The 25,618-nt window shown below is 49.4% G+C and overlaps 1 protein-coding gene and 1 non-coding gene across 2 annotated transcripts in view; both read right to left on the bottom strand.

The window, feature by feature from the left end:
* Positions 1-25,154, bottom strand: part of LOC138829823 (synaptic vesicle 2-related protein-like) — a 41,596-nt gene extending 16,442 nt beyond the window's left edge. Inside the window, exons 1-8 of the mRNA XM_070026350.1 lie at positions 24,971-25,154; positions 15,008-15,168; positions 14,021-14,106; positions 12,706-12,804; positions 11,528-11,599; positions 7,930-8,054; positions 1,224-1,287; positions 788-913 (exon numbers count right to left, since the gene is read on the bottom strand). Coding sequence (XP_069882451.1) covers positions 788-913; positions 1,224-1,287; positions 7,930-8,054; positions 11,528-11,599; positions 12,706-12,804; positions 14,021-14,106; positions 15,008-15,168; positions 24,971-25,005 — 768 coding nt within the window. The 5' untranslated portion in view covers positions 25,006-25,154. The remainder of the gene's footprint in view (positions 1-787; positions 914-1,223; positions 1,288-7,929; positions 8,055-11,527; positions 11,600-12,705; positions 12,805-14,020; positions 14,107-15,007; positions 15,169-24,970) is intronic.
* On the bottom strand, positions 22,620-22,693 carry Trnaa-agc (transfer RNA alanine (anticodon AGC)). The gene has a single exon. It is a non-coding gene; the product is annotated as a tRNA-Ala (tRNA).
* Positions 25,155-25,618: the final 464 nt, after the last annotated feature.

The following is a 25,618-nucleotide window of genomic DNA, read 5'->3' on the forward strand; positions in this document are numbered from 1 at the left end:
AATGTATAAGACTCAAGTATCTCCAATTAAACAGCAAAAACCCAGAGGAGGAGCCATGGCTCAAGTAGTAGAATTCCAGCCTTGAGCAAAAAAGCGAAGGGACAGTGCTCAGACCCTGAGTTCAGGCCCTAGGCCTGACACCAAAAACAAAACAAAAAGCTTTTGTCATCCTAAGTGATACAGGTGCCTAATATCCCCCCCCCCCCCCCCGTGGCCAATGGGAAGAATAAACATCAGAACGCATGCACAGAGCCTGTGGAACTGTTGAGCTCAGTAAATATGAATGCCTATTGTCCTCATTGGGAATTACTGTAATATTTTTCAGACATGAGAACCATCCATTTATAGACTTATTTGGAGCTTCACTGGCTGTAAAGTGTTTCATGCATGTGTTCTATACATGAAATGATGAATGTCTGGGGTGTGGTTTATGTAGGCAGAGACAGCATTTGAGCTCCTGCCTGAAGTCCACTACTGAATCGTCTGTCATGTATCTATCCTCTGTTTTCCTCAAGCCGGTCTGAATTAGGTTTCTGTCACTTGGGACTCAAGGCTCCTAATGAATCCAATACAGTCGCATTAAGCGTACATCTATCTTGCAATGAGGGGGTCTGTGTTTGCCCCATCTCCAGCTCTCTCCCCCCAAAGCATCCATCTGAAGGAAAATCAAATATTCCTTGGGTCATTTTCAGGCTAAAAGAAATCATCTTAAGAGGAGGCTGTACATCCTGCAACCAAAACAGAGCACAGTGAAGGCCCAGGAAGGAGAGGCTCCAAGGATACCTACGAAGCACAGAACAGCAAAGAGGAGGAGCGGGATGGCCGAGAGGACCAGCAGCCAACGCCAGCCCAGGCTGGGCATCACGAACACAGCCAGGGCGACCTCGAACACTGTCCCGATGGCCCAAAAGACCTGCGCAGGAGAACAGGGCTCAGCGTTAGAGGCTGGGGGAGCGTGGGCCACACAGTGAGCAATTTGGTGGGAGGGGGTCACCGTGGATGAGAGAATCAGGTGAGAAAGGGGCCACTGGAGTTGGCAAAAGTCAGAGTGGCTGACCCTTTCCGACAGCCTGTACGATGGCCTGGTTGGCCCCGGGTGCCGCCCATCTCCCGAGGGTCCCGCCCACACCAGGTCTATTTTTCTTCAGCTGATCCTACAGCTCAGGACTCTTGGCTAGCATTTCCCAGGGAATTTCCAATCTCTGGAAGCCCAGCCACCTCACCTCGATCAGCAAAATACACTTGGCTCTGGATTTCATGGGAAGAAATTCAGCATACAATGTCACCCTAGGTGAACAAGGAGATAGAGAGGCTGTATAACTAATATAATAGTAGTAGTAAAGACATTTTGTCATTGTTGTTGTTATCGTTGGTCATGGGGCTCAAATTCAGCCCCTAGGTGCTGTCCCTAAGCTTTTCTGCTCAAGGCTAGCACTCTATGGGCCACAGCTCCACTTCTGGTTTTCCAGTGATTCATTGGAGATAAGAGTCACATGGACTTTTCCTGCCCAGGCTGGTTTTGAACTGTGATCCTCAGATGTCAGCCTCCTGAGTAGCTAGGATTACAGGTGTGATCCACCAGCACCTGGCAGTAAATATATATACATATATATATATATATATATATATATTTTAAGTACATAATAAAATGTCAAGAATAACTTTCAGAAGTTGGGAACCAGTGAGTCATGATTGTAATCCTAGCTTCTCCGTAAACCCAGATCTCAGAATGATGGATGGAAGCCAGCCCGGGCAGGAAAGTCCATGAGACTCTTATTTCCAATTGGCCACAAAAAATGCTGCAAGTGACGTTGTAGCTCAAGTGGCAGAGTGCTAGCCTTGAGCAATAGGAACTCCAGGACTACACCCCAAATTCAAGTCCTAGAACTAGCAAAACAAAAACAAAAAATTCTTCTACCATGGACCTACCCTTACCCCTACTTCATGCCATTAGTCAACCTAATGACAATCACATGTTTGATTTGCAGACCTACTGTGTGCCAGGGAGTTTCACATCGTTTGGTAGCATTTACAGGGAATGAGGCCGGTGGTTATAACTTCCACTGTATGTGTCTGTGTGTCTGAGTGTCTATGTGTCTGTGTATCTTCCAGCTTCACCTTCGTATCTGCATCTATGTCAGAAAAGCTGCTCTTGTCCAGGACTGTAAATCTAATAAGTTACAGACATAGAAGCAACCCTCACATGCTTCCTTATTTGGATATGTTGCAGCTATAAACAAACAAACAAACAAATCTTTAAGCTCAACCTTTTGTGTGCACACAATTTCCTGAGGAAGGTTCTCTAAATAGAGTGTGAGTCAGAGGCTGTGCTGTATTTTTAAGACTTTTGATATAGACCAGAAATTGCTCCGATTTCTACTCCTTCTGATACCTCTCTTCCCATACCACGAGCAATCTCTCTATCTAGACAAATTGAAGAGGCAAATTGAAGAGATTTTTAATACTTACCATGCCTGACTTCTTTGACATCTTATTCCATTTTCCAAATGTCGTGCTTATATTATTTTTAAAATGAATCATATTAAAATGTGAGGCACATTGCCTTTCGCCCAACAAAACAAAGTCCAACTACTCACGATGATGAAAAAAAAAATGTCCCTAATTTATTCTACGGACAAAGTTATTCCCATCCTCAGAGGTCAAGGATTTGTTTTTTGTTTTGTATAACCCAGGAAGTATTTGTGTGTGTTCCAACTTTATTGCCTCTTATTTTGGTTAGGAAGTATGAACCAGAGTGCATAGTCACTGCCAAGCAATTGAGGGAGGCCTAAGTGATCTTCCCTCCACCCCATGGCTTCCGCTCACGCCCCCCCAGAGCCACAGCTGTCAGCAGTTACTAAGCCACAATCCTAGGACTGCCTTCTATGTCCATCTCCAGAGGAGCTGGGATTATAGAGGTCAGCCACCATGCTGGGTCTCCCTGACTTTATTCTTTTTTGCCAGCCCTGGGATTTAAACTCAGGGCCTGGGCACTATCCCTGAGCTTCTTTTTGCTCAAGTCTAGTACCCTACCAGTTGAGCCATAGTGCCAGTTCTGGCTTTTTCTGTTTATGTGGTACTGAGGAATCGAACCCAGTGCTTCATGCATGCAAGGCGAGCACTCTACCACTGAGCCACCTTCCCAGCTCCATGACTGCATTCTTTTTAATAGCTGAACAATCCTCCTAATTAGGTTTTGCTTTTTACTTCCGGCAGTAGAGGGGGTGTTAGGCCAATGAGCTCCCTTCCCATAGCTTAGTACACTCCTTCCCCTCTCCACAGCTGAGCATGTGCCTTTCCAAGGCAACACTAGGCTCATGTAGTAAAGGCAGTAAATAATCAGCCAGTAAATAATCAGCCTCCAACCCCCTCTACCTTGGGCTGGCACTTCTCTGGGGCAACTACCACCATATAAGGCAACAAGAGCCCCTTAAAGTGACCTTCTGGTCGGAACAGCAGCCATAAATCTAGTCCGCCATGATGAAGCCCCTGGCCCTCAGATCCACACCAGGGTCTCCGCCTTCTAGCCCCTTCTAGCCCCTCCTAAACCTCCTAGGTAATATAGGTCACCCCAGACAATAGCTGGCGCTTCTTCTCACTTCTCCCTGTGAGAACGGGTCTTGCCAGCCCCTTTCCCCGCAATAAACCTTTTCTTTGTTCTTTGTACCTGGATGTCTGCGTGGTTTTTCTGGCAAAGCCTAAAATATTCTAACAGGGGGTCTGAATTTCAGGCCTCAGACTCTACCATTTGGCCATACTCTGGGCCCTTTCTGTTTAGCTTTATTTTTCAGATAGTATCTTTCTTTTTGCTTTGGGCCTGCCTAGAACAGCGATCCACCTACCTCCACTTCCCATCTAGCCAGGATTAAACAAGTGTGCACCACCCTACTTACTGGGCCCCGTAGATTATTTTTCAATGTCTTGCTTTTGCCATCTAGGCTACACTCGCAAAACCTTTCCCTGCCATTGTTGGGCCCACATTCTCGGCTGTTATTTTCAGCTACTCATTATGAAAACAAGCTGCTTGATTTCCACCCAAAGGAATGGCAATTATTAACAATCAGGCGGATGGATAAAGGAATGAGCAATAATGAAATTAGCCATGCCAAGAAGCAGCTGATTCTGGAATAAATAAATCGCCTGGCAAATAAGCACATTTTTAACACACAGGGCAATTGCAGAGTTGCATTTCATTCATGTGCTTGGAAAGAAGAAATGACCCATGACTTTCATTTGTCATTTCTTTGGAGGAAAGAGTGGAGTAAACATGGGTCTAGGGGGTTTGAAAGTGTAGCTCAAGTAGTAGAGCACCAGCTAATGAGTGAAAGCAAGCATCAGACAGAGTTCCAGTCCAGGTCCTGGACAAAACAAACAAACAAACAAACATGGGTTTCTGAGCCAATCAGAGGCAGGTCTCAAAGACAAGCCTTCCAAGTGTAGGTATGGTTTCAGTGGTAGAACACAAGCCCTGGGTGGGAAAAATCAAGGTTTTGGTGGAAAGCTACCTGGGGTATTAATTTCTTTCTTTTTTATTTTATTTTTTGGTGGGGGGGGTCATGGGGCTTGAACTCTGGGCTTGGGTGCTGTCCCTCAGCTCTTCAGCTCAAGGCAAGCACTCTACCACTTGAGCCACAGTGCCACTTCTGGTTTTCTGTTGGTTTATTGGAGATAAGAGTCTCACAGACTTTCCTGTCTGGGCTGGCTTTGAACCACAATCCTCAGATCTCAGCCTCCCTGAGTAGCTAGGATTACAGGCGTGAGCCACTGGCACCAGGCTTAGGGTGTTAACTTCGTCGTCGTCGTCGTCGTCGTCTTCTTCTTCTTCTTCTTCTTCTTCTTCTTCTTCTTCTTCTTCTTCTTCTTCTTCTTCTTCTTCTTCTTCTTCTTCTTCTTCTTCTTCTTCTTCTTCTTCTTCTTCTTCTTCTTCTTCTTCTTCTTCTTCTTCTTCTTCTTCTTCTTCTTCTTCTTCTTCTTCTTCTTCTTCTTCTTCTTCTTCTTTTTGCTTTCTTATGCTTTATTTCTTTTTTTCATTAATTTCTTTACTTACTTAGGTGCTGAAGATGGAATCCAGCTAAGTGTGTACTCTACCTACTGAGCCACACACACCCAGGGCTGGGTGGGTACTTAGCATCCCGACCAGCTAGCACTCAGATAGGGAAACCTTGTCAGCCGCTCTGCTGCTGCACATGGCGCCCTCTGCTGGAAGAAAAGTGCTATCTGTCCCGGTCAAATCTAGCTGTGAGCAGAAGCTTTTACTAGTTGCAAGATTTGATGGCAGAAGGCTTTGCTGTCTCAGATCCTGGCTCTCCACGGAGAGGCCTACAGGGCAGAGACAAATAGGACCTAGCCTTGCTGGACTCACCAGCCCTGATCTCACCCATGGGTTGATGGAAGACTTAGGAAAGACTGCTCAGTTCCCCAGTTGCTGAACTTGGGAGCTAAAGAAATCATTGTCTTCAGCCATGATGGTTGTGACAGTTTATCACAAGGCAAAAAGCTGACCCCGCACTTCACCCTGTGGCTGTCTGACCTTAAGCAAGCAACCTAGGAGCCCTGAGCACCAGCTCCCGCATTGACCCATGGATTCGCCGGGTTACAGTGGGCACTGTCGTTAGTAAATGTTATACTTGTTTTTTTATCGCCACTGTGGATTCCTTAACTCTAGGGGAAAAAATGAAGGAACATACAGAGCAAGGGGAGGAGGAACACGAGCAGAGGAATTGGTTTCCCGTCACTAATATGATTTGTATTTATTTATTTAGCCAGTCCTGGGGTTTGAACTCAGGGCCTGGGCACTGTCCCTGAGCTTCTTTTGCTCAAGGTTAGCACTCTATTACTTGAGCCACAGCACCACTTCCAGCTTTTTCTATTTATGTGGTACTGAGGAATTGAACCCAGGGCTTTGTGCATGCTAGGCAAGTACTCTACCACTAAGCCACATGCCCAGCCCCATGATTTGTATTTACTGATGCCAAAATCACAGCAACTTTTATATAAGGTTCAGGTGTGTCCCCGAAGATCTTTCATCTCACAGCAAAGTCTTCAGAGGGTGGAAATTTAACCCAATTCTGTGTCCAGAAGTGAGAGCTTTGGGGAGGTGGTTGGAGTTAGATAAGGTCCCCCAGTGAGAGCCTCCCATGTTGGAACCCTGGTAGATGCAGAAAAAGAAGCGGAGACGCTGGGTGCTTGGACCCCAGCCTGTGATTAACTACTTGGGAGGCAGAGATCAGAGGATCAAGGTTTGAGACTAGCACAGGGAAAAAAAAGAAAAGCTCCTAAGACTCCATCTCAGTTAACACACACACACACACACACACACACACACACACACACACACACACACACACACACACACACACACACACACACAGAGCCAGAAGTGGAGCTATGGCTCAAGTGGTAGAATGCTAACATTGAGCAAAACACTCAGGGAAAGCCTCCAGGCCCCGAGTTCAAACCCCAAGACCAGCAAAAATAAAAATTAAAAAAATAAATCAACCTTCATTAGCAAGGGAAAACAGACTAATACACTCACAAAGACTTCCAGATATTACTGAGTTTTGTTTTTTTTTTAAGCTACACAGAACAATCTTACTCAGATGGTGTGGGGAGCAGTCATGATTGGGTAAAGCTATTCTAAATGAATGAGAATGCTTAATTGCATTTAATTGCATAAAATATCTCCAACTAAGTGCCTCCCAATAATGAACATTAGGGAGTCATTTTTATATCTAATAAGAACGTTGTCTAATTAAGACATAATTGTTTTTATGTAAAGTGCTAAAGAGCAGGCAGTCTCTGGGGTGGCTAAGTATTTCTTCTGTAATTTTGCGTGCAGTTTTTGTTTGCCCTGGGTTTTGTTTGAGCTGGGTCATGGAGTCATGAAGGGACAGGGTTTGGAGACTCAAATCATAGCTTAACTGGATCTCCACTGCTCATACCTGTAACCCTAGCTACTCAGGAGACTGAGGTCTGAGGATTGAAGTTCAAAGCCAGCCTGGGCAGGAAAGTGTGTGAGCCTCTTAGCTCCAATTAACCAGTAAAAAGCCAGAAGGGATGCTGTGGCTCAAGTGGTTACTGTTATGACCTGTGTGTTATGGTTATGTTAGAGATGTCAACCTTGCTCTCATAGTTCACTGTAGCTTCTAATGCAGCCCCACAGAGCCTCCCCTGAGTCGCCAAAGCCCTGAGGAATGAGAGCATCTCCTGGTAACTATGGGACATTCTGCAGAAAACCCAAAGGACACTCAGGTCCCTTTAATAAAACTACAGCATTTGTGCAGTCTACACGCACCCTCCTGTTCTTTCTTTTTTCTTTCTTTTTTTTTTTCTTTTTTGTTGGTCATGGGGCTTGAACTCTGGGCCTGGGCACTGTCCCTGAGCTCTTCAGCTCAAGGCGGGCACTCTACCACTTGAGCCACAGCGTTACTTTCAGGTTTCCGAGATAAGAGTCTCATGGACTTTCCTGCCCAGGCTGGCTTTGAACCTGGATCCTCAGATCTCAGCCTCCTGAGTATCTGGGATGACAGGTGTGAGCCACCAGCACCCAGCTTTTCTTTCCTTTCCTTCCTTCCTTCCTTCCTTCCTTCTCTCTCTTTTTGGTCAGTCATGAGGCTTGAACTCATCCCCTGGGCATTGTCCCTGAGCAATTTGGCTCAAGGCTAGCAGTTTACCACTTTGAGCCACAGCACCACTTCTGGCTTTTTCGGTGGTTCATCGGAAATAAGAGTCTCATGGACTTTCCTGCTTGGTCTGGCTTTGTGCCACACTCCTTCTATCTCAGCCTCTTGAGTAGCTAGGATGACAGGTGTGAGCACCAGCACCTGGCTTGGTCTGCGTTGGTTTTTGAACCTGTGCATAGGGAAGGTTGACCAGTTGCCTGCCTGCATGTCTACCTGGCTGGAGGGTGAGAGTGGGGCATTTACTTACGACTGGGGGACTCCTCCGATCCCAAAGCCCACCAGGCCTCGGAGCACCAGGATCCAGCTGTACACGGGTGCAAATGCACTGAGGACACCGTAGTAGAGGGTCCAGAGGACGCTGATCTTCAGTCCCTGCAGGAAGGGAGAGCCCAGTCACAGGTTCCTCCAGGGCCCTGCACCACCTGACCCTCCTGTAGGGACTGGCAAACAGCTGGCACCAGACTGGCACTAGGCTTGAGCTGCTTTCTAAGGGTGGCCAGCTCCCTGTTGCCTGAGGTGTGGCTGGAATCCAGCTAACCACAGCAGCTGTGCCACATGGGGGCCACCAGTATCATGTCAGGGTCAAACGTAGTCCGCTGGCCAGGAGAATGGTAGGAAACCATGGGCAGCCCCTCTGCCCAGAAGCCCTCCCTATTGGAGATGGATGGACATCCCAACCAATCAGCTGCATTCTGCGGGAGAATTCACTTCTACCTCCAAGGTCACAGTGAAGGTCACACGCAGCTGTGGAGGCAGAGGCGCGTGCATCTTTACGTTACTTAATACAACCTCGGTGGGTTCCACACAGGCTTGGCCAGTGCTGGGAGTAACAACAGAACTCTTTCTCAGTGCCAAGAACTTTCTGGGCAAAGCTGTTTCCCCTTAAGCATAGCCCCTGGGAGATGCTGCTTTCTCCCACTTTGGAATGAACATGCTGAGACACCGGGGCGAGGCCTGGGATTGGAACTGGCCTGCCTCAGCGCCCAGGCCATCTCCTGGCAAAGACGGAGCAGCCCCCTGGCCGACACGAGTGACTTGTAGGAAGGAAGCCAAGGCGGGCTGGGCAGTCCCCGGAGATGGAGAAGGAGGTGTGAGATGAGCGCTCTGAAATACTGCAGTTTGGCTTCGCAGAGTACTTTTCACCCTTTTGTCAATCTTGCCGGTGATGGCTTGGTCTGGGTCCTTCCTTCTCCGTCTGGGAGGTGTATCCTGCATCCTCAGTTTCTACCAAAGAGGGGCCCTTTTTCCTAGTTGTCACAGCCCAAAATGTGTCTAAACACGGCCAAACATCCCCCTCCTCATTCTTCTAGAAGATGGAAAATGCAGCCATATTCCACAGGAGTTATGTCTTTACCAAAAACCCCACTACAGCTGGGCGCTGGAAGCTCACACCTGTCACTCTAGCTACTCAGGAGGCTGAGATCTAAGGATCATGGATCGAAGCCAGCCCAGGCAGGAAAGTCTGTGAGACTCTTTTTTTTTTTTGGTCCAGTCGTGGGGCCTGAACTCTGGGCCTGGGCGCTGTCTCTCAGCTCTTCAGCTCAAGGCTAGCGCTCTACCACTTGAGCCACAGCACCACTTCCGGCTTTTTTCTTTTTGCTTATGTGGTGCTGGGGAATCGAACCCAGGGCCTCATGCATGCAAGGCAAGCGCTCTACCACTGAGCCACCTTCCCAGCCCTCTGTGAGACTCTTATCTCCAATGAACCACCAGAAAACCAAAAGTGGAGCTGTGGCTCAAAGTGGTAGAGCCTTGAGCAAAAAGAAGCTCAGAGACAGCACCCAGGCCCTGAGTTCAAGCCCCGGGACTGGCAACACACACACACACACACACACACACACACACACACACACACACCTTTTTAAAATGCAAGCTTCCATTGCTCTTCTTTACGTTCTCCTGGGCACAGAGAGAGGAGCGACCATCCTGGATGGCAGAATACTCACTCTTCCTAGGACAGTCAGGGCCCTTTGCTATAAGTAAACTGGGAACATTCATCAGTAGAGTCAGCTGCTGGTGTGAAAGGGACAGGAAATAGCAGCCTGGAAGTCTTTATTTCGGATCTGTGATGAACCAGGTACTGCATCAGACCCGGGACCATTTTAGAGAACAAGACAGGTTTGGCCTCTTTCTTCAGTGTGTAGCAATCATTCCACATTGTAGACCCCGTGCCCAGGGCAGACATCACTAATCCATCACAGCACCATTCCAAGAGGTTTTTTCTGGCTCTTCAAATCCATGTTTCTACTTTTTCTGACAGTTTGGAAATGTTGTATCCCTTTTAAAAGACTCCTATGTTGTTCCATAGCTGGTGGCACTATTCTGGGAGGTTCTGGAAACTTTAGTGAGTGAGATCTAGCTGGAGGGAGTCACTGGGAGCGGGTATGTGTGTCAAGGCTTTCAAACTCATCCCTCACCCCTGTTCCTTCAGTTAGCTTCCTAACAGCAGGGGGATTAGTCTCCTCCACGGTCCTCCCCCTCTCCCCGCTCCCTCCTCCCTCTTCCTGTCCCCTCCTCCTCCTCTCCCCTGCTCCCTGCTCCCTCCTTCTTTTTGTTCCTTCTTCCCTTCTTTCTCCTCCTTCTCCTCCCTCTCCTCCCCTTTCCTCCTCCCCCCTTCTCCTCCTCCTATTCCCTACTCCATTCTAACGACAGAGCCAGGACTGGGACCTGAACCCTGTGAAACCAGAAGCTAAAACAAGTCCTCTCCCCACTTCCTAAAGTTGTCTGTGTCCGTGAGGGTAAAAACTGACCAAATTACTGAGTGATTAGAAGAGGCACAGAAGCCTCCGGTGTCCTTCAGTCTGGGAAATGTAGTTAATGGTAGCTATTCTAACCTCCTCTGGTATCAATAAGGAAACTGAGGCCCAAAAAGAACTGATGTGTTCTCACTGCTTCACAGTCAAGAATCCTTTCCTCCCTCTCTCCCTCTTTTTATTTCTTTATGTTTTTTGTTCATTGTGGGACTTGAATCCAGGACCTGGATGCTGTCCCTGAGCTCTTTTGCTTAAGGCTAGCATTCTACCACTTTGAGCCACAGCTCAACTTCCAGTTTTCTGGTGGTTAAATGGAAATAAAGAGCTTCACAGACTTTCTTGCCCAGGCTGGCTTTGAACCACAATCCTCCTATCTCAGCCTCCGGAGTAGCTAGGATTACCGATGTGAGCCACCAGCACCAGGCTCTTTTATTTCTTTTCTTGATTTTTTTTTTTTGAGCCAGTACTGTGCTTGAACTAAGGTCTCACACTCTCTTGGCTTTTCCACTCAAGGCTGGTGCTCTACCACTTGAGCTACATTTCCACTTCCAGCTTTTTGCTGATTAATTGGAGATAGAGTATCTCAGACGTGACTTCCTGGGAAGGTTTTTGAATCTCCATCTTCAGATCTCAGCCTCTTAAATAGCTAAGATTCTAGCCCTGGGACATGTGCACCAGGCTCTTTTCCTACATTTTGATTCAGGGTCTCTCGGTATAGGCTGGCCTCAAACTCTCAACCCTCCTGCCTGTGTCTTCTGAGTGCTGGTCTTACAGGTGTTCACCACCACAGTGGTGGTGACTTGGCAGTGATCCCACGATGGAGTGGGAAGGCGGCTAGGCGAGGTGGGGGTGGGGTAAGCCAGCAGATAGCAGATACAAGCCGTCTACAGCTGCCAGCGGCGCACGGGGCCCTGCCTCTCCATCTGGCTGCGCTGCCACCCTTCAGGTGCCCCAGGAAGGCCTGAGGATGTCCAGGGGACCCCAGCTGGCCCAGGAGCATCATCTTGACCCTGAGATGCCCATCCTTGGGTCCCGGCGGTGGGGGGGGGGGGACACACGGAGCGCATGCGCCTTGGGAGGAGGTTGCCTTACTGTTTTCCTGCCGTACTGGTCTGAGATGTTACCCCAGAGCGTGGAGCTGGACATCATGCCTACGAAGACCACCTGGGGGTGCAAAGAGAGAGAGATGTGACGTCATGCTGCCCACCGGTGACATCACACATCCTGCCCCGTGACCTCACACCCAGGAATGAGGAGGCACCTATATTTGCCGCCGGGGGAGGGGGGCCCAGGCGTGGACTCTGGTTTTATGATTTGGGGTTTGGGTTTGGGTGGTACCAGGGCTTGAATTCATGGCTTCCCAACTAGCTTGGCTTGCTGGCCCACGGCTTCTAGCTCTGGAGGTAGTTGCTGGCTCCTTGGAGACGGCATCTCTTGGACTTTTTCCTGTCTGGATTTCTAACCTTAATCCTCTGGATTACAGGTGTAAGCCTCGGAGCCTGGGCTCAAGGTCACAGTTCCAGTGGCTGTGTCACTGAGCCCAAGTGGCCTTCTTGCTGACCTTAGGCTGTGTTTTGTTGTAGAAGGCACTCAAGCTATTCCAACAGTTATCAATAGCAACAACAACAATAATAATAATACCTTCATTCTCCCCTTGTTAACAATTGCTATCTCTGCCACCAGCCAGGCTGTGTGACCATGAGGGAGTGGCTCAATCTCTCTGTGCCTCATTTTTCTCAGTTAGCGGGAGACCCACCCCCGCAGGCCCACTGTAGACTAGGCAATGCATACTGTTTCTACAACGTGGCTTAAGCCCTTGGCCTTGCAGGAACTCACTAAGTATTTGCTTTGGAGCGATCTTCACGCTGGCCTGGTGGCTCCCGTCCCATTTAGAAAGTCCATCCCCTAGCAAAAGCAGAGGGCTCAGCCCTGTCCTCCGCTAGGCCCTCGGTCCAGACCGCAGCACCGAGTACTATTTCTCAGCACCTGCAACGTGCCAGCTCTGTACCGGCTTTGGCTTTGATCTTCAACCCACCCCTGGGTGAGAGGAGCGAGCTGAGGGGGCGGGGTCCCTGTAGGAGGGGTCCATGGTGGATGTCTGGGGGCCCCATACTGGACTCTGAATTGGGGCAGTGTCTGCCGTGAACCAGCCAGGAGATGGGAGTTAGGGGAGGGAGCGACTACAGGAAGTCCCGCCCAGGGAACCAGGGACATCCTTCAAGGCTACCCAGAGGACCAGAAGTGGACACCGCCACACCGGGCCGCCTTACCGAGGTCAGCAGCGCCACCTGCCAGCTGGGCAGCTGCCACTCGCAGTGCAGCTGTGGTGCCAGGACGCTGAGGATCATCATCTCCATGGCATCCGCCATCTGCAGGGGGGAAGGAGGTGGGTGAGGCCCTGAGTTCAAATCCCAGTACCACCCTGTGCTGGGGACAGCTGAGCGGGGCTCCCTCCAGTGGTCAAAGACCTGAATTGCCAGGCAGGGACCCACAGAGACGGGGAATGTTTACTCTATTTTTCCCATACTTAACAATAACAAGGCTAGGAAGGTGGCTCCGTGGTAGAGTGCTTGCCTAGCCTGCATGAAGCCCTGGGTTCAATTCCTCAGTACCCACATACACAGAAAAAGCTGGAAGTGGCGCTGTGGCTCAAGTGGCAGAGTGCTAGCCTAGAGCAAAACCAGCTCAGGGACAGTGCCTAGGCCCTGAGTTTAAGCCTGGCAAAAAAAAAAAAAAAAAAGTTTCTTCCCTATTCTCTGATGTAAATAAACACTAGTTTGTTTTGGGATGGTAGGTTGCCTGTGTAGAAGTCTCTGGATATTTAACAAGCGTGAATTTTTTTTTAAACTGGGGAAAAGTGAAGGAAGGGGTGAGGTCATCCAAAAAAAATAAATGTATTCATTATCTGATTTATGAAATGACAACCCCCTGTATAGTAATAACTAATAACAAGAAATAAGTAAAGCATATTAAAACACACTAGAAAGCCCTAGTAACTAAGTATCTTTTCAGGACTAGACAGAATATTATAAACTAGAGTTTAAAAGCAGACTAGAGAAGTTGGGCACCGGTGGCTCACACCTGTAATCCTAGCTACTCAGGAGGCTGCGATCTGAGAATGGAGGTTCAAAGCCAGCCAGGGCAAGAAAGTCCCATGAGACTCTGATCTCCAGTTCATCACCAGGAAGAAGAAAAAATAAAGAACGGAAATGGATCTGTGGCTCAAGTGATAGAGCGCAAGCCTTGAGCACAGAGAAGCTCAGGGACAGTGCCCAGGTCCTGAGTTCAAACCCCAGGACTGGCACAAAACAAAAACAACAGACTGGAGCAAGAAATGATAGATAGGGAGAAATGATGATCCATTTGGAAAAATAGTTCGCATGCCTCCTATACTAGTAAATGGAGATCAGGCCGCCCCCATGTGGAGATCTGAGTTAGGGCTGGAGATCTCCTTAAAGCCAAAGATAAATTGTCTTTTGTGGTAGTGGTGTGTGTGGGGCGGGGGGCAGATTCCTGAACCTTACATGGAAACCCATTTGAGCAGCATGAGGGGACCCCTGGAGACACACTCCCCCAAATACTTGCCCAAGCCAAGCCGGTGAGAACAGACAGCTTCCACTGGAATTTTCCAAACCCAATCGCTTCCACCGCGTCTTCCACCATGAAGGTATCTGAGAAGGAGAGGGGGCCGGGAAGCGGGACCTGTGTGCTTCCCTAACGGTCTGGGCTGTGTCTAGTTCCGACCTCATCCTGGAAGTGCCTTTCAGAAAGTCTATCAAGCGCTTAAATGAGTTGTGATACACACACACACACACACACACACACACACACACACACACACACACACACACACGATGAAATAAGAACCAACTGTTAAAAAGAATGTGCCAGTGGGCATGCTGGCTCACACCTGTAATCCTAGCCACTTGGGAGACAAAGGTTGGGAGGATCACAATTCGAGGCCAACCCAAATAAAAAGGTATGCAAGAGCACATCTCAACGTGCACAAATGCGTGCCCCAGCACATGACTGATGCGTGGGGACAAAGGCCAAGTGGACGTCCACAGGCCATGGGCGAGGTGGCTTGTCTTTGAGAATAATGCTTGTCTTCCCACTTCTGGATGTTTCTATAACTTCTGAGTGTTTTTCAAGAAACATCTTCCTCTCGGGCTGAGGTAAACAGCGTGACACATGTGCCGGGGGCATGCTGAATAAAACGCGGCGGCCAGAGAGTGCGGTGTGCTGGACGGTGTGCAGGAGCCGAGGCACAGACAAACTTGTGAAGTCTGGAGATCACTACAGTCATCACCACCACCATCATCACCATCATCATCACCATCACCACCATCACCATCATCACCACCACCATCACCAGCACCAGCACCATCATCACCACTATTATGGCTTTGTCCTCAGCCAAGTGTGTGGTGATGCTGCCTGGCAGGGATTGTGACACAGTGGCACCCCCATTTCCAGTGTCACCCCGGGGGGCCCTCTGTGCCCTCCCCGCACCCCTTCATGCCAGCTGACGGAGGCCCCCGGGGAGGCGGCCTGGGCATGTGGGCCCCTCACCATCCGTGGGGTTGGCGAACTCCTTGGGCACGGCGGCCCCGTCGTCCAGTTCCACTGCCTCGAGGCCGGCGCGGACGCCCTCGATCTGGACCTCATGCTCCCCCGAGGCCGCGTCCTCCTCCGACCTCGCGCTCTCCCCAGTGCGCCGGAACTTCACCACCCTGCGGGGGACAGTGCGGCCCATCAGCATGGCCAGCACGGACAGCACGGACAGCACAGACAGCATGGCCAGCCTGGTCAGCATGGCCAGCATGGCCAGCATGACCCCCAATGTGAGCATGGTCAGTATGGCAGTCATGGTCAGCATGGCTAGCACAGTCAGCATGGTCAGCATGGTGAGCACGGTCAGCATGGTCAGTTTAGCCAGCATGGTCAGCATGACCAGCATGGTCAGCATGGTAATCATGGTCAGCATGGTGAAAATGGCCAGTATGGTCAACTTAGCCAGCATGGTCAGCATGGCCAGCATGGTCAACTTAGCCAGCATGATCAGCATGGTCAGCGTGGTCAGCATGGTCAGCATGACCAGCATAGACAGCATGGCCATCGTGGTCAGCATGGCAGTAATGGTCAGCATGGTCAGCATGGCCAGCATGGCCCAGGCCCCCAGCTCAGGTGAGCGGCCATTTGGTGGAGTTGGGGCTGGGGGAGACTGGCGCTTCCACGGCATGTGGGTGAGGGGTATGTGCAGGACAGTGTCCAGGGCTGAGCATCAAGGGCTGCCACGTGCAGCAGGGCATGTTGCTCAGCTCCCGTGCACGGCCGTGCACGTGAAGGGGTGTTTGTTTTGGGCCCGAGCGCAGCTCAGCATTGGCGCCGGGCCTGGCATCACCGTGGGGACATGGTCTGAGATGACACCCAGGGGCCACTCCCTGTGACCACCCCCGAGCAGGCCGCCGCAGACCGAGGCGGCTGCCAGGGTGGACGGATACTGCGGTCACCACTGGAGTGGACTGGCCCCACAATCATTGCATGGAACCACAACCACTCAGCATGAGGCCCCTGGCTGCGGGAAACCCGCCCCGGCCCCGGCCTCCACTCCTCCGTCTGCACGCCCAGGAAGGAACAACTGGGCACCTTTGGCCAGTTGTGGGGCTTGAACTCTGGGCCTGGGCGCTGTCCTTCAGCTCTTCAGCTCAAGGTTAGCGCTCTACCACTTGAGCCTTAGTGCCATTTCCAGTTTTCTGGTGGTTTATTGGAGGTAAGAGTCTCATGGACTTTCCTGCCCAGGCTGGCTTTGAACTGTGATCCTCAGATCTCAGCCTCCTGAGTAGCGAGGGTTACAGGTGTGAGCCACCGGCTCCCAGTCTCAAGAACTTTTATGCCCAGGCTGGTCTCGAATGGCAATCTTCCTGATCTCCACCTCACAAATACTAGGATTACAGGCCTGTGCCACCCTGCCCAGTGGAAAACCTCTAATCCAAGATTGTGTTCTGTTCCCTGTCCTCCAAGAATCCATCTGAATTCTAGAATTTTTTTTGTGGGGGGTTTCGGTCGTGGGGCCTGAACTCTGGGCCTGGGCGCTGTCCCTCAGCTCTTCAGCTCAAGGCTAGCGCTCTACCACTTGAGCCACAGCGCCACTTCCGGCTTTTTTCTTTTTGCTTATGTTGTGCTGAGGAATCGAACCTAGGGCCTCGAGCATGCAAGGCAAGCGCTCTACCACTGAGCCACCTTTCCAGCCCTCTAGAATTTTTCTATTGGAGCAAAAAAATTGTTTTAATGAGATATGGATTTGCGAGTTGAAATCATTGTACTTCCTGCCCCAGAAAATAAGTTGAATAAAAGAGAACAAGACACACGTGCTAACACCGGAAGACAAGCTGCAGGGACCCTGGGCCTCTGAAAAGCCCTGGATGGTGGCTGAGGTTTTAAGTCTAGAATTGGCTCAGTTAGGGACCATGTGAAATTGGTCCCAGTAATATGACAGGGAAGAACTGGGTTCCCTGACCCCTAAATCAGAAACATAAATTTCCAGGTTGGGAACACAGAGGATTACTAGGAGAGAGAAGGCTGCTGACATACTTTATCGATGAAGGGAAGCTGGGTGGATCGGCCCGGACTCTGAGGAGAGCATGGTGGAGAGCCTTGACTGGGGCCTGGTGAACTTCCTCTGCCAACACTGAAACCTCTCTCTCTCTCTTTTTTTTGGCAGGTAATGTGTGGTCTTTCCCAAGTTTATTGCTTTGCTGGTAATTGACTAGAGACCGGCACAGGGAGGCCAGGTTCCAGTCCAAGTGCTGCCTGGTACGGATTGTAGACTGATACACTCAGACTTCAGTTTGTTGCACAGGGGTCACTGCATTTGGGCTTTTATTCGTTGATTTATTTATCAGGAGTGCTGGGGTTTTGAACTCAGGGCTTCACTCTTGCTAGGCAGGTGCGCTACTGTTTCAGTCATTCTTCCAGTTCTGGTTATTTGGAGAATAGGATCTTGGGTTTGTTTTTTGTTTTTGTTTTGTTTTGGCCCAGGAGGGTGCAGACTCTGATCCTCTTATTTGCTATGGTCACCAATGTAGGATGGCAGGTGTGATGCACACCACATCAGGCTTTTTTTCTGTTGAGAGTGTCTTGAATTTTTTTTTTTTTGCCTTAGCTGGCCTTGAACCATGATCCTTCAGATCTCAGCCTCCCAAGAAGCTAGGATCCTGTGAGCCACGTGCTGGGTTTAACCCTTACATTTTTTTTTTTTTTTTTTTTGCTATGCTCATTTCTCACATGAAGACACAGGCTGGAAACTTGCCCATGACCACACAAGCTTGCCTAAGATCCCACAAAGGCTCTACTAGGTTGTGGCAAAGTCATAGTCCCAACTCCCAGCCCCCCACCCCTCCTGGTTGTTATTTGAGCTGGGTGTCGCTAGGAGATGGGCGTGGCCATGTGCTGGGTAGGTGTGGCTGGGAGGTGGGCGTGGCTAAATAGCAGGCGTGGCTAGGCGGTGGGCGTGGCTAAGTGGAGGCGGAGTTCTGATGGAGGAGAAACTGCCTCTGCGTCTTGGGTCTAACAGTGGAGTTTGGCGTTGGTGGCGAGGGCTTCGCTATCCGCATGAACGACAGCGGTGTCTGTTTCGGGGTTCTTGGCCTCTGGGCTCTGGAAGTCGGTTGCCTGTGGTTCGTGCAACGCAGGCGGTGGTGTCCTGAAGGTGTGGAGCTGCCCTCCGACACCCTCTGTCTTGATCTTGGTCCTTTGTTAAATGTGACTTTGAGGAGATAGCTTAGCACCCGCAGGGCCTGGGGTTTTGTTGGGGGGCAGTACTAGAACTCGAACTCCAGGCCTCTCATTTGCTAGGTAGGGGCTCTACCATTCAAGCCACCATTCCACTCCCACCATCTTCTGCCATCATCATCATCATCATCATCATCATCATCATCATCATTTTATTATTGTCGGTTGTGGGGCCTGAACTCAGGGCCTGGGCACTGTCTCTGATCTTCTTTTGTTCAGAGCTAGTGCTTTAACCACTTGAGCCACAGCGCCACTTCAGGATTTTTGTTCCCTGTTTTATGTGTTACTGAGGAATCAAACCCAGGTCTTCATGCATGCTAGGCAAGCACTCTACCACTGAGTCACATTCCCAGTCCCCAGACTATGTTTGAATCAATTGGATTCCTAAAAATATCAATGACATGAGCCAAGATTTGCTAAGGGGGTGTGTGTGGAGGGGAGCTTAATATGAAATAAAAAGCAAATAGCACTGCCATATGTTAATATATAAGGGCCCAAGCAGGCTGGCTCTCCTCACTTATTTCTTGGCATCTGTTGTATGTATTTTTTATATATAGCTTATACCTTACCAAAATAGTTAGGAACATTTCTTTTACATAATTTTGCTATTTAAGGTAGAGAATAACTTAAGGAAATAGATGTCAACATAAAGATCTTACATGTACCATCAGCCCCTTACCTTAGCACCTTTGACTTAATTAGGGTAGTCTGTTATGTTTTTATTTTTTTGTTGTGGTTGGTACTAGGGTTTGAACTCAGGGCATCATAGTTAATATGTAGGCACTCTACTACTTGAGCCATACCTCCAGCCCTTTTTTGCTCTCATTTTTTGTCTGTAATGGGGCTTGAACTCTGGGCCTGGGTGCTGTCCCTGAGCTCTTCAGCTTAAAGTGAGGGCTCTACCACTTGAGCCACAGTGCCATTTCCAGTTTTCTGGTGGTTAACTAGAGATTAGAGTCTCATGGGCTTTCCTGTCCAAGCTGGCTTTGAACCACAATTCTCAGATCTCAGCTTCCTGAATAGCTAGAATTATAGGCATGAGCCACCAGTGGCTGGCTACTCTCATTATTATTATTATTTTTTGGTCCAGTCATGGGGCCTGTACTCTGGGCCTGGACGCTGTCCCTCAGCTCTTCAGTTCAAGGCTAGCGCTCTACCACTTGAGCCACAGCGCCACTTCCGGTTTTTCCTTTTTTGCTTATATGGTGCTGAGGAATCGAACCCATGGACTCATGCATGCAAGGCAAGCGCTCTACCACTGAGCCACCTTCCCAGACCTATTATTATTATTATTATTATTATTATTATTATTACCAGGCTTGGGGCTTTAACTCAGGGCCTGAGCACTGTCCCTGAACTTCTTTCACTCAAGGTTAGCACTCTACCACTTGAGCCACAGCGCCACTTCCGGCTTTTTATGTTTATGTGGTACTGAGGAATTGAACCCAGGGCTGTATGCATGCTAGGCAAGCACTCTAGCCTCTCATTATTATTATTTTTTGGGGGGTCCAGTCATGGGGCCTGAACTCTGGGCCTGGGCGCTGTCCCTCAGCTCTTCAGCTCAAGACTCGTACTATACCACTTGAGCCACAGCACCACTTCCGGCTTTTTTCTTTTTGCTTATGTGGTGCTGAGGAATCGAACCCAGGGCCTCAGGCATGCAAGGCAAGCGCTCTACCACTGAGCCACCTTCCCAGCCCCCCTCTCATTATTTTTTTAATGAAGGTCTTGCTTCTTGACTAGAATTGGGCCTGGACTTCAATCTTCCTATTTTTCACTTCCTACCATCACTGAGATGACAGGTGTGTGCTGTTATGCTCAGCTTCTTCCATAGAAATGGAGTCTCAGTCTTTTCTGCCTGGGCTGGCTTGAACCTGAGTACTCCCAATCCCCTTTTCCCCATAGCTAGGATGAGAGGCATGCATCATAGCACTCAGCTACTGGTTGAGAAGGAGGTCTTGTATGGATGCTTGGGCTGGCCCAGACCTGGAGCCACAGTCCTCTCAATCTCAGCCTCAGCTTTGCTTGAGGCTGGACTTCTATCCTCCAAACTATAAACTCTGTAGCTTAGATGAGTACACCTTTGTTGAGATGGGGGAAGGGGTGGGCAGTCTCGCTAACTTGCCCAGGCTGGCCTCAAACCACAATCTCCCCAATTTCTACTACCTAATTGCAGATAGGTGCCACCATACCCAGTCCTTGATTAAGATATGTAGATAAGGAAGTTTAAAAGAACAAAATGTGGATTCACTTATTTATTGGCTTAATTCTGGTGCTACTAGGTTTGGATCTCAGGGCTTCCCAGTTTTCTGTCTTTTCACCTGAGCTTCTGGAATTCTGTTCCTTGAGTTCACAAATCTATCACAGGGAACAGGAAGCTTAAATGGAGCTAATTTCCACAGGATTGAACTTAAGAGTCCTGTGTGAGGACAGATGGTCCACCATGGTTGGGGGGTGGGAGGGAGAGGAGTCCACTTATGGTGAGCATCTGACTTTGGTGTGAACCACTGAGCCACACTCTTCAGTAGTTGTGTGACCCTGGGAAAGTTATTTCACCTTTCTCAATCTCTGTTTCCCCAGTATTAAACGGAGATGGTAATTCCTGCCTCTCAGGTTTCCCCGGAGGTGAGGAAGTCACCAGAAAGAGAGTCCGGAGGAGACAGGCACCATCACTTGGTTATTTCAATAAGAGCTGACCGATGGCTGGCTGGGTGCTGAGCATGGGGACAGACAAAGGAAAGATGGTCCTTGTCACCCATGGAGGAGATACTGTTGGAGGTGTGGTTGATCTATAAACAGACAATCTCTGTGTGTGTGTGTGTGTGTGTGTGTGTGTGTGTGTGTGTGTGTGTGTGTGTGTGTGTACTGGGGCTTTTCTGCTCTTGCTAGGCTTTACTGCTCAAGGCTGGCACTCTACCACTTGAGCCACAGGTCTACTTCTGGCTTTTTGCTGGGGCTAACTTCAAACTGTCCTTCTCCAGATCTCAGCCTCTTGAGTAGCTAGGATTACAGATGTGAGCTACTGGCTCTTGGCTATAAATTTAATTTTAAATAGCCACATATAGTATTTACCATAGTGTACAGTGCAGCTCTAGATTGTGAAAGCTCAAAACAAAGACCATTCTGTTGGGGCTGGGAATGTGGTTTGGTAGAGTGCTTGCCTAGCAACCATGAAGTCCTGGGTTTGACTCCTCAGTACCACATTAAAAAAAAGCTAGTGGCACTGTGGCTCAAGTGGTAGAGTGCTAGCTTTGAGCACAGAAAGGCTCAGGGACAGTGCCCAGGCCCTGAATTCAAGCCCCAGGTCTGGCAATAAAAGAGACCATTCTGTCTTAGTTGTAGAATCCTTTATGCTATGGATAATATCCAAGTGGGTGGATAGATGGATAGATGGATTGATAGATGTATAGGTGGATGGGTGGACAGATGGATGGATGGATGGATGGATGGATGGGTGGATATATGAATGGATGGATGGATGGATAGTGGGGGATGGGTAGTGGATGGGTGAGTGGGTAAATGAAAAGTAGGTAAGTGGATGGATGGATGGATATGTAGATGGATAGATGGGTGAATGGATGGGTGTGTAGATAGGTGGATGGATGGATGGGTAGACCAATGGGTAGGTCTGTCAATGAGAACACAAACAATTCTAGTCATTCATGGTTAGAATAACAAGAAGTCATCTGGGGCCTGAGGATCCAGCCTAGAGAAAGAGTGCTAGCCTAGCATGTGTAAAGGCACCAGAAAGGTAGACATGATGCCAAAGCTTAGCGGTCCAGATCTCCTGTGCATGCTGCTGTCTTTGAGGACAACACAGAGATATCAGGGGGTGGCTGGGGGCTCAAAAGAACCACACCCCAGAGCTGTACGAAGGCCCCAAATTCAAGAAGGCAGTATCTCCCCAGGGACCTCACCCCTTCCCCACCCTGTCAACTGCCGGGTGATTAGTGTGATCCATTCACACTTGGCCTCCCACGGGACTGAGTCTGTTCCATCCCTCTCTGAGGCAATCTGAATTATTTTTTTAAATCATATTGTTCTCAGGAAGTCTGTCGCTTGCAATCTGTGCATAATATATGCAAGGTATGGTTTAAAAAAATATCTAAGTCGTGATTTGTAACCCACTCAGACTCACAAGGCTTTTTACTTATGCCTCCTTTTTATAAATTGAAGGCAATATGTTTCAGGGATTCTTTTGACTCCATTCAAATGTAGTTGGAGGCTTTCAAATGGCCATTTGTGAGTCGGGCACTAAGGAACCGACATCTTTTGTTTTTACAAATGATGTTTCAGACGTCAAAACCACAATAATAGTGATGCAACAATACATAGCTAATTGTGGTAGATGTTTTATGCTTAATCAAGTACCTAGCACATTTGTCTCTTTTTGCAGTGCTGGGGATCAAACCCAGGGCCTTGTGCATGCTAGGCAAATGCTCTTACCACCGAGCTACACCCACAACCTTCAATGTATTGCTGATTTATCTCATTTGGTCTTCAAAATAACCACCAGAAGTATGTACTATTATGTTGCAATTTTGTTTATTTTTGGTGCTAGGGATCAGACCCTGGGCCTTGAGTAAGCCAAGCACATACTCCCCTCTGAGATCCACTGCCAACCTCACAATACCAATTTCTTTTTTTTTTTTTTGGTCAGTTGTAGGGCTTGAACTCTGGGCCTGAGCCCTGTCCCTCAGTTCTTCAGCTCAAGGTTAGCACTCTACCACTTGAGCCACAGTGCCACTTCTGGTTTTCTGGTGTTTTATAGGAGATGAGAGTCTCATTGACTTTCCTGTCAGGGCTGGCTTTGAACTGTGATCCTCAGATCTCAGTCTCCTAAGTAGCTAGGATTACAGGTGTGAGCCACAAATGCCCAGCTATGATATCAATATTCTAACTAGGGAAACTGAGTCTCAGAAAGGTTGACATGCTTGCTTACATCACACAGCTGAAAGTAACAGTCAAGATTGGCACCCAAGTCTGACTCAGAGCCAGTATTCAGAGCAGTAAACAATTTGATCTTTCTAATAAATTATATATATATATATATATATATATATGACATCAAAAAGAATAATCAAACACATGGGCTGGTGACTCATGCCTGTAATCTGAGCTATTCAATAGGCTGAGCTCTGAGGATCACAGTTTGAAGCCAGCCCAGGCAGACAAATCTAAGAGACACTTATTTCTAATTAACCAGCAAAAGGCTAGACATGGAGCTTTGGCTCAAGTGGGAGAGAGCCAGCCTTGCATGGAAAAGCTAAGTGAGAGTATGGGGCCCTGAGTTTAAGTCTCCATACCAGAAAAAGAAAAAAAAAAGAGATTGCATTTTCTTAGAAACTCTGCTATTTAGGAAATGAAATCTAGCATAGTTAATTTAAAAGAAAGTGGTTGTGCTCTGCTTGGGAGATTTGCATTCAGACATTTGCCTTTTTATATACTCCTGAGCCAATCTCAGGACTGTATAACCAGGAACCCATTCCCGTGTGTAAAATACAGCAGTGTATTCATTTGTGGATCAATTACTACAAGCTTCAAAGTGAAATTTAAATTAATTAAAAATTTTTCAGATGAACACAAATGTCACACCGATGGTGAAGTTATGGTCTCTGTAATCTCCCTCAGTAACAGAGCCTTCAGAAAACAACCAAGGTACCTCAGAAGTCACTTGGGAGAAATCCTCAGTAGCCAGGAGGGAAAAACACACCTTTTTTTTTTTTTTTTTTTTTTTTAAGCCAAGAAAATCCACACTTGCTACCAATAAAATAGCCTTCCAGTTCAACAGCATCCATCAGACACATATGGAGTCTACTTTGCCATCCAAATGGCTAGTGATTCTAAAAGTTAAAACAGAACAGTCCCCCCCCCCAAAAAAAAAAAAAACCAAACATTCTTTTTTGCATGCTCCCTGCCTTACTTTTGGAATTAGCTTAAAAGAGTCGCCATCTGCTTGTAATGAGAAAGATCTGTAAGACTTCCCCTTTCCCCTCCTTCCAAGGCCCCGGTCCTTTCTTCCAGTTGCCTGGAGTAGCTTCCCGAACAGCTCCATCCCAGGGTGATCCTCCCCTTTCATTCAGAAGAAGGGGCGAGGTTCCTCGCACCCCCCAGCACCCCCAAGCTCAGCCTCTCTCGCGCACATGCTCCGTAAACAGCAGCACTGTGCCCCAGCCTGTCTTCTCAGAAGGAAAGAACCTCAGCATTTTTTTTTTAAAAAAGAAACCTCTTTGCAACCTCTTTCATTCCTTTCCAAAAGACCTTGCAGAAAAAGGGGGCGTATGGTGGGGGGGGGGAGGAAGCAGGAATGTCACAGTCTGGGAGCAGGGCTCCAAGGGAAGGACAGATGGCATGCGTTCCTGATCAATTCTGTCCACATTTCCAGTCGGCAGCCGAGGCTCTCTTAAAGCGCCGATCTTCCAATCTCTTTAAGAATGGGAAGCCTTTTTTTTAAGGGGGGAAGGGGGGTGCACACGACTCCCCTCCCCCCAGGCACGACTCCCCTTTATCAGGATCGGGTGTAAAACAATCCCTGGGAGTCAACCCAGTGGAAGCGGCTGTGGCCCCCCGGGGTTGGGAAAATGGCTTGTCTGCTCCAGGCCTGGTCTCCTCCCTCGGCGGACGGGGCGAGGAGCCTGGCGGGGGGACGGAGCTGCACCCGCTCCTTGGCCGGCCGCGGGCTTCGGGGGAGAAAGGCTGCGTGCCCAGCGCCCCCGCCGCCCTCCACCCCGGGGTACTCACGGCAGCTGCCGGAGCTGGAACAGGTCTTCCTCCATGGCCGCGCTGCCCGGGCTGCGCCTCTGCTCATGGCTCACATCGTAGCTCCGGAGGGACGAGCTTCAGCACCGGGGCGCTGGACAGCTCCCCGCGGCTGCTCGGCTCTCCCGGTGGCCGCGCAGAAGACAAAGCTGCCGCCGCGGGGACCTCGGGGAGAGTGGGCGGGGAGGAGGAGGGAGAGGAGGGGGAAGGGGGAGGAGGGGGAGGGAGAGGAGGGGGAGGGAGAGGAGGGGGAGGGAGAGGAGGGGGAAGGGGGAGGAGGAGGAGGGGGGAGGAGGGGAGGGGGAGGGAGAGGAGGGGAAGGGAAAGGAGGGGGAGGGGGGAGGAGGGGGAGGGAGAGGAAGGGGAAGGGGGAGAAGGGGGAAGGGGGAGGAGGGGGAGGGAGGGGAGGGGGAGGGAGAGGAGGGGGAGGGAGAGGAGGAGGAGGGGGGAAGAGGGGAGGGGGGAGGAGGGGAGGGGGAGGGAGAGGAGGGGAAGGGAAAGGAGGGGGAGGGGGGAGGAGGGGGAGGGAGAAGAGGGGGAAGGGGGAGAAGGGGGAAGGGGGAGGAGGGGGAGGGAGGGGAGGGGGAGGGAGAGGAGGGGGAGGGAGAGGAGGAGGAGGGGGGAGGAGGG

This window comes from Dipodomys merriami, unplaced genomic scaffold (assembly GCF_024711535.1).
Source record: "Dipodomys merriami isolate MVZ:Mamm:240054 unplaced genomic scaffold, mDipMer1.0.p SCAF_177, whole genome shotgun sequence".
NCBI lineage: Eukaryota > Metazoa > Chordata > Mammalia > Rodentia > Heteromyidae > Dipodomys > Dipodomys merriami.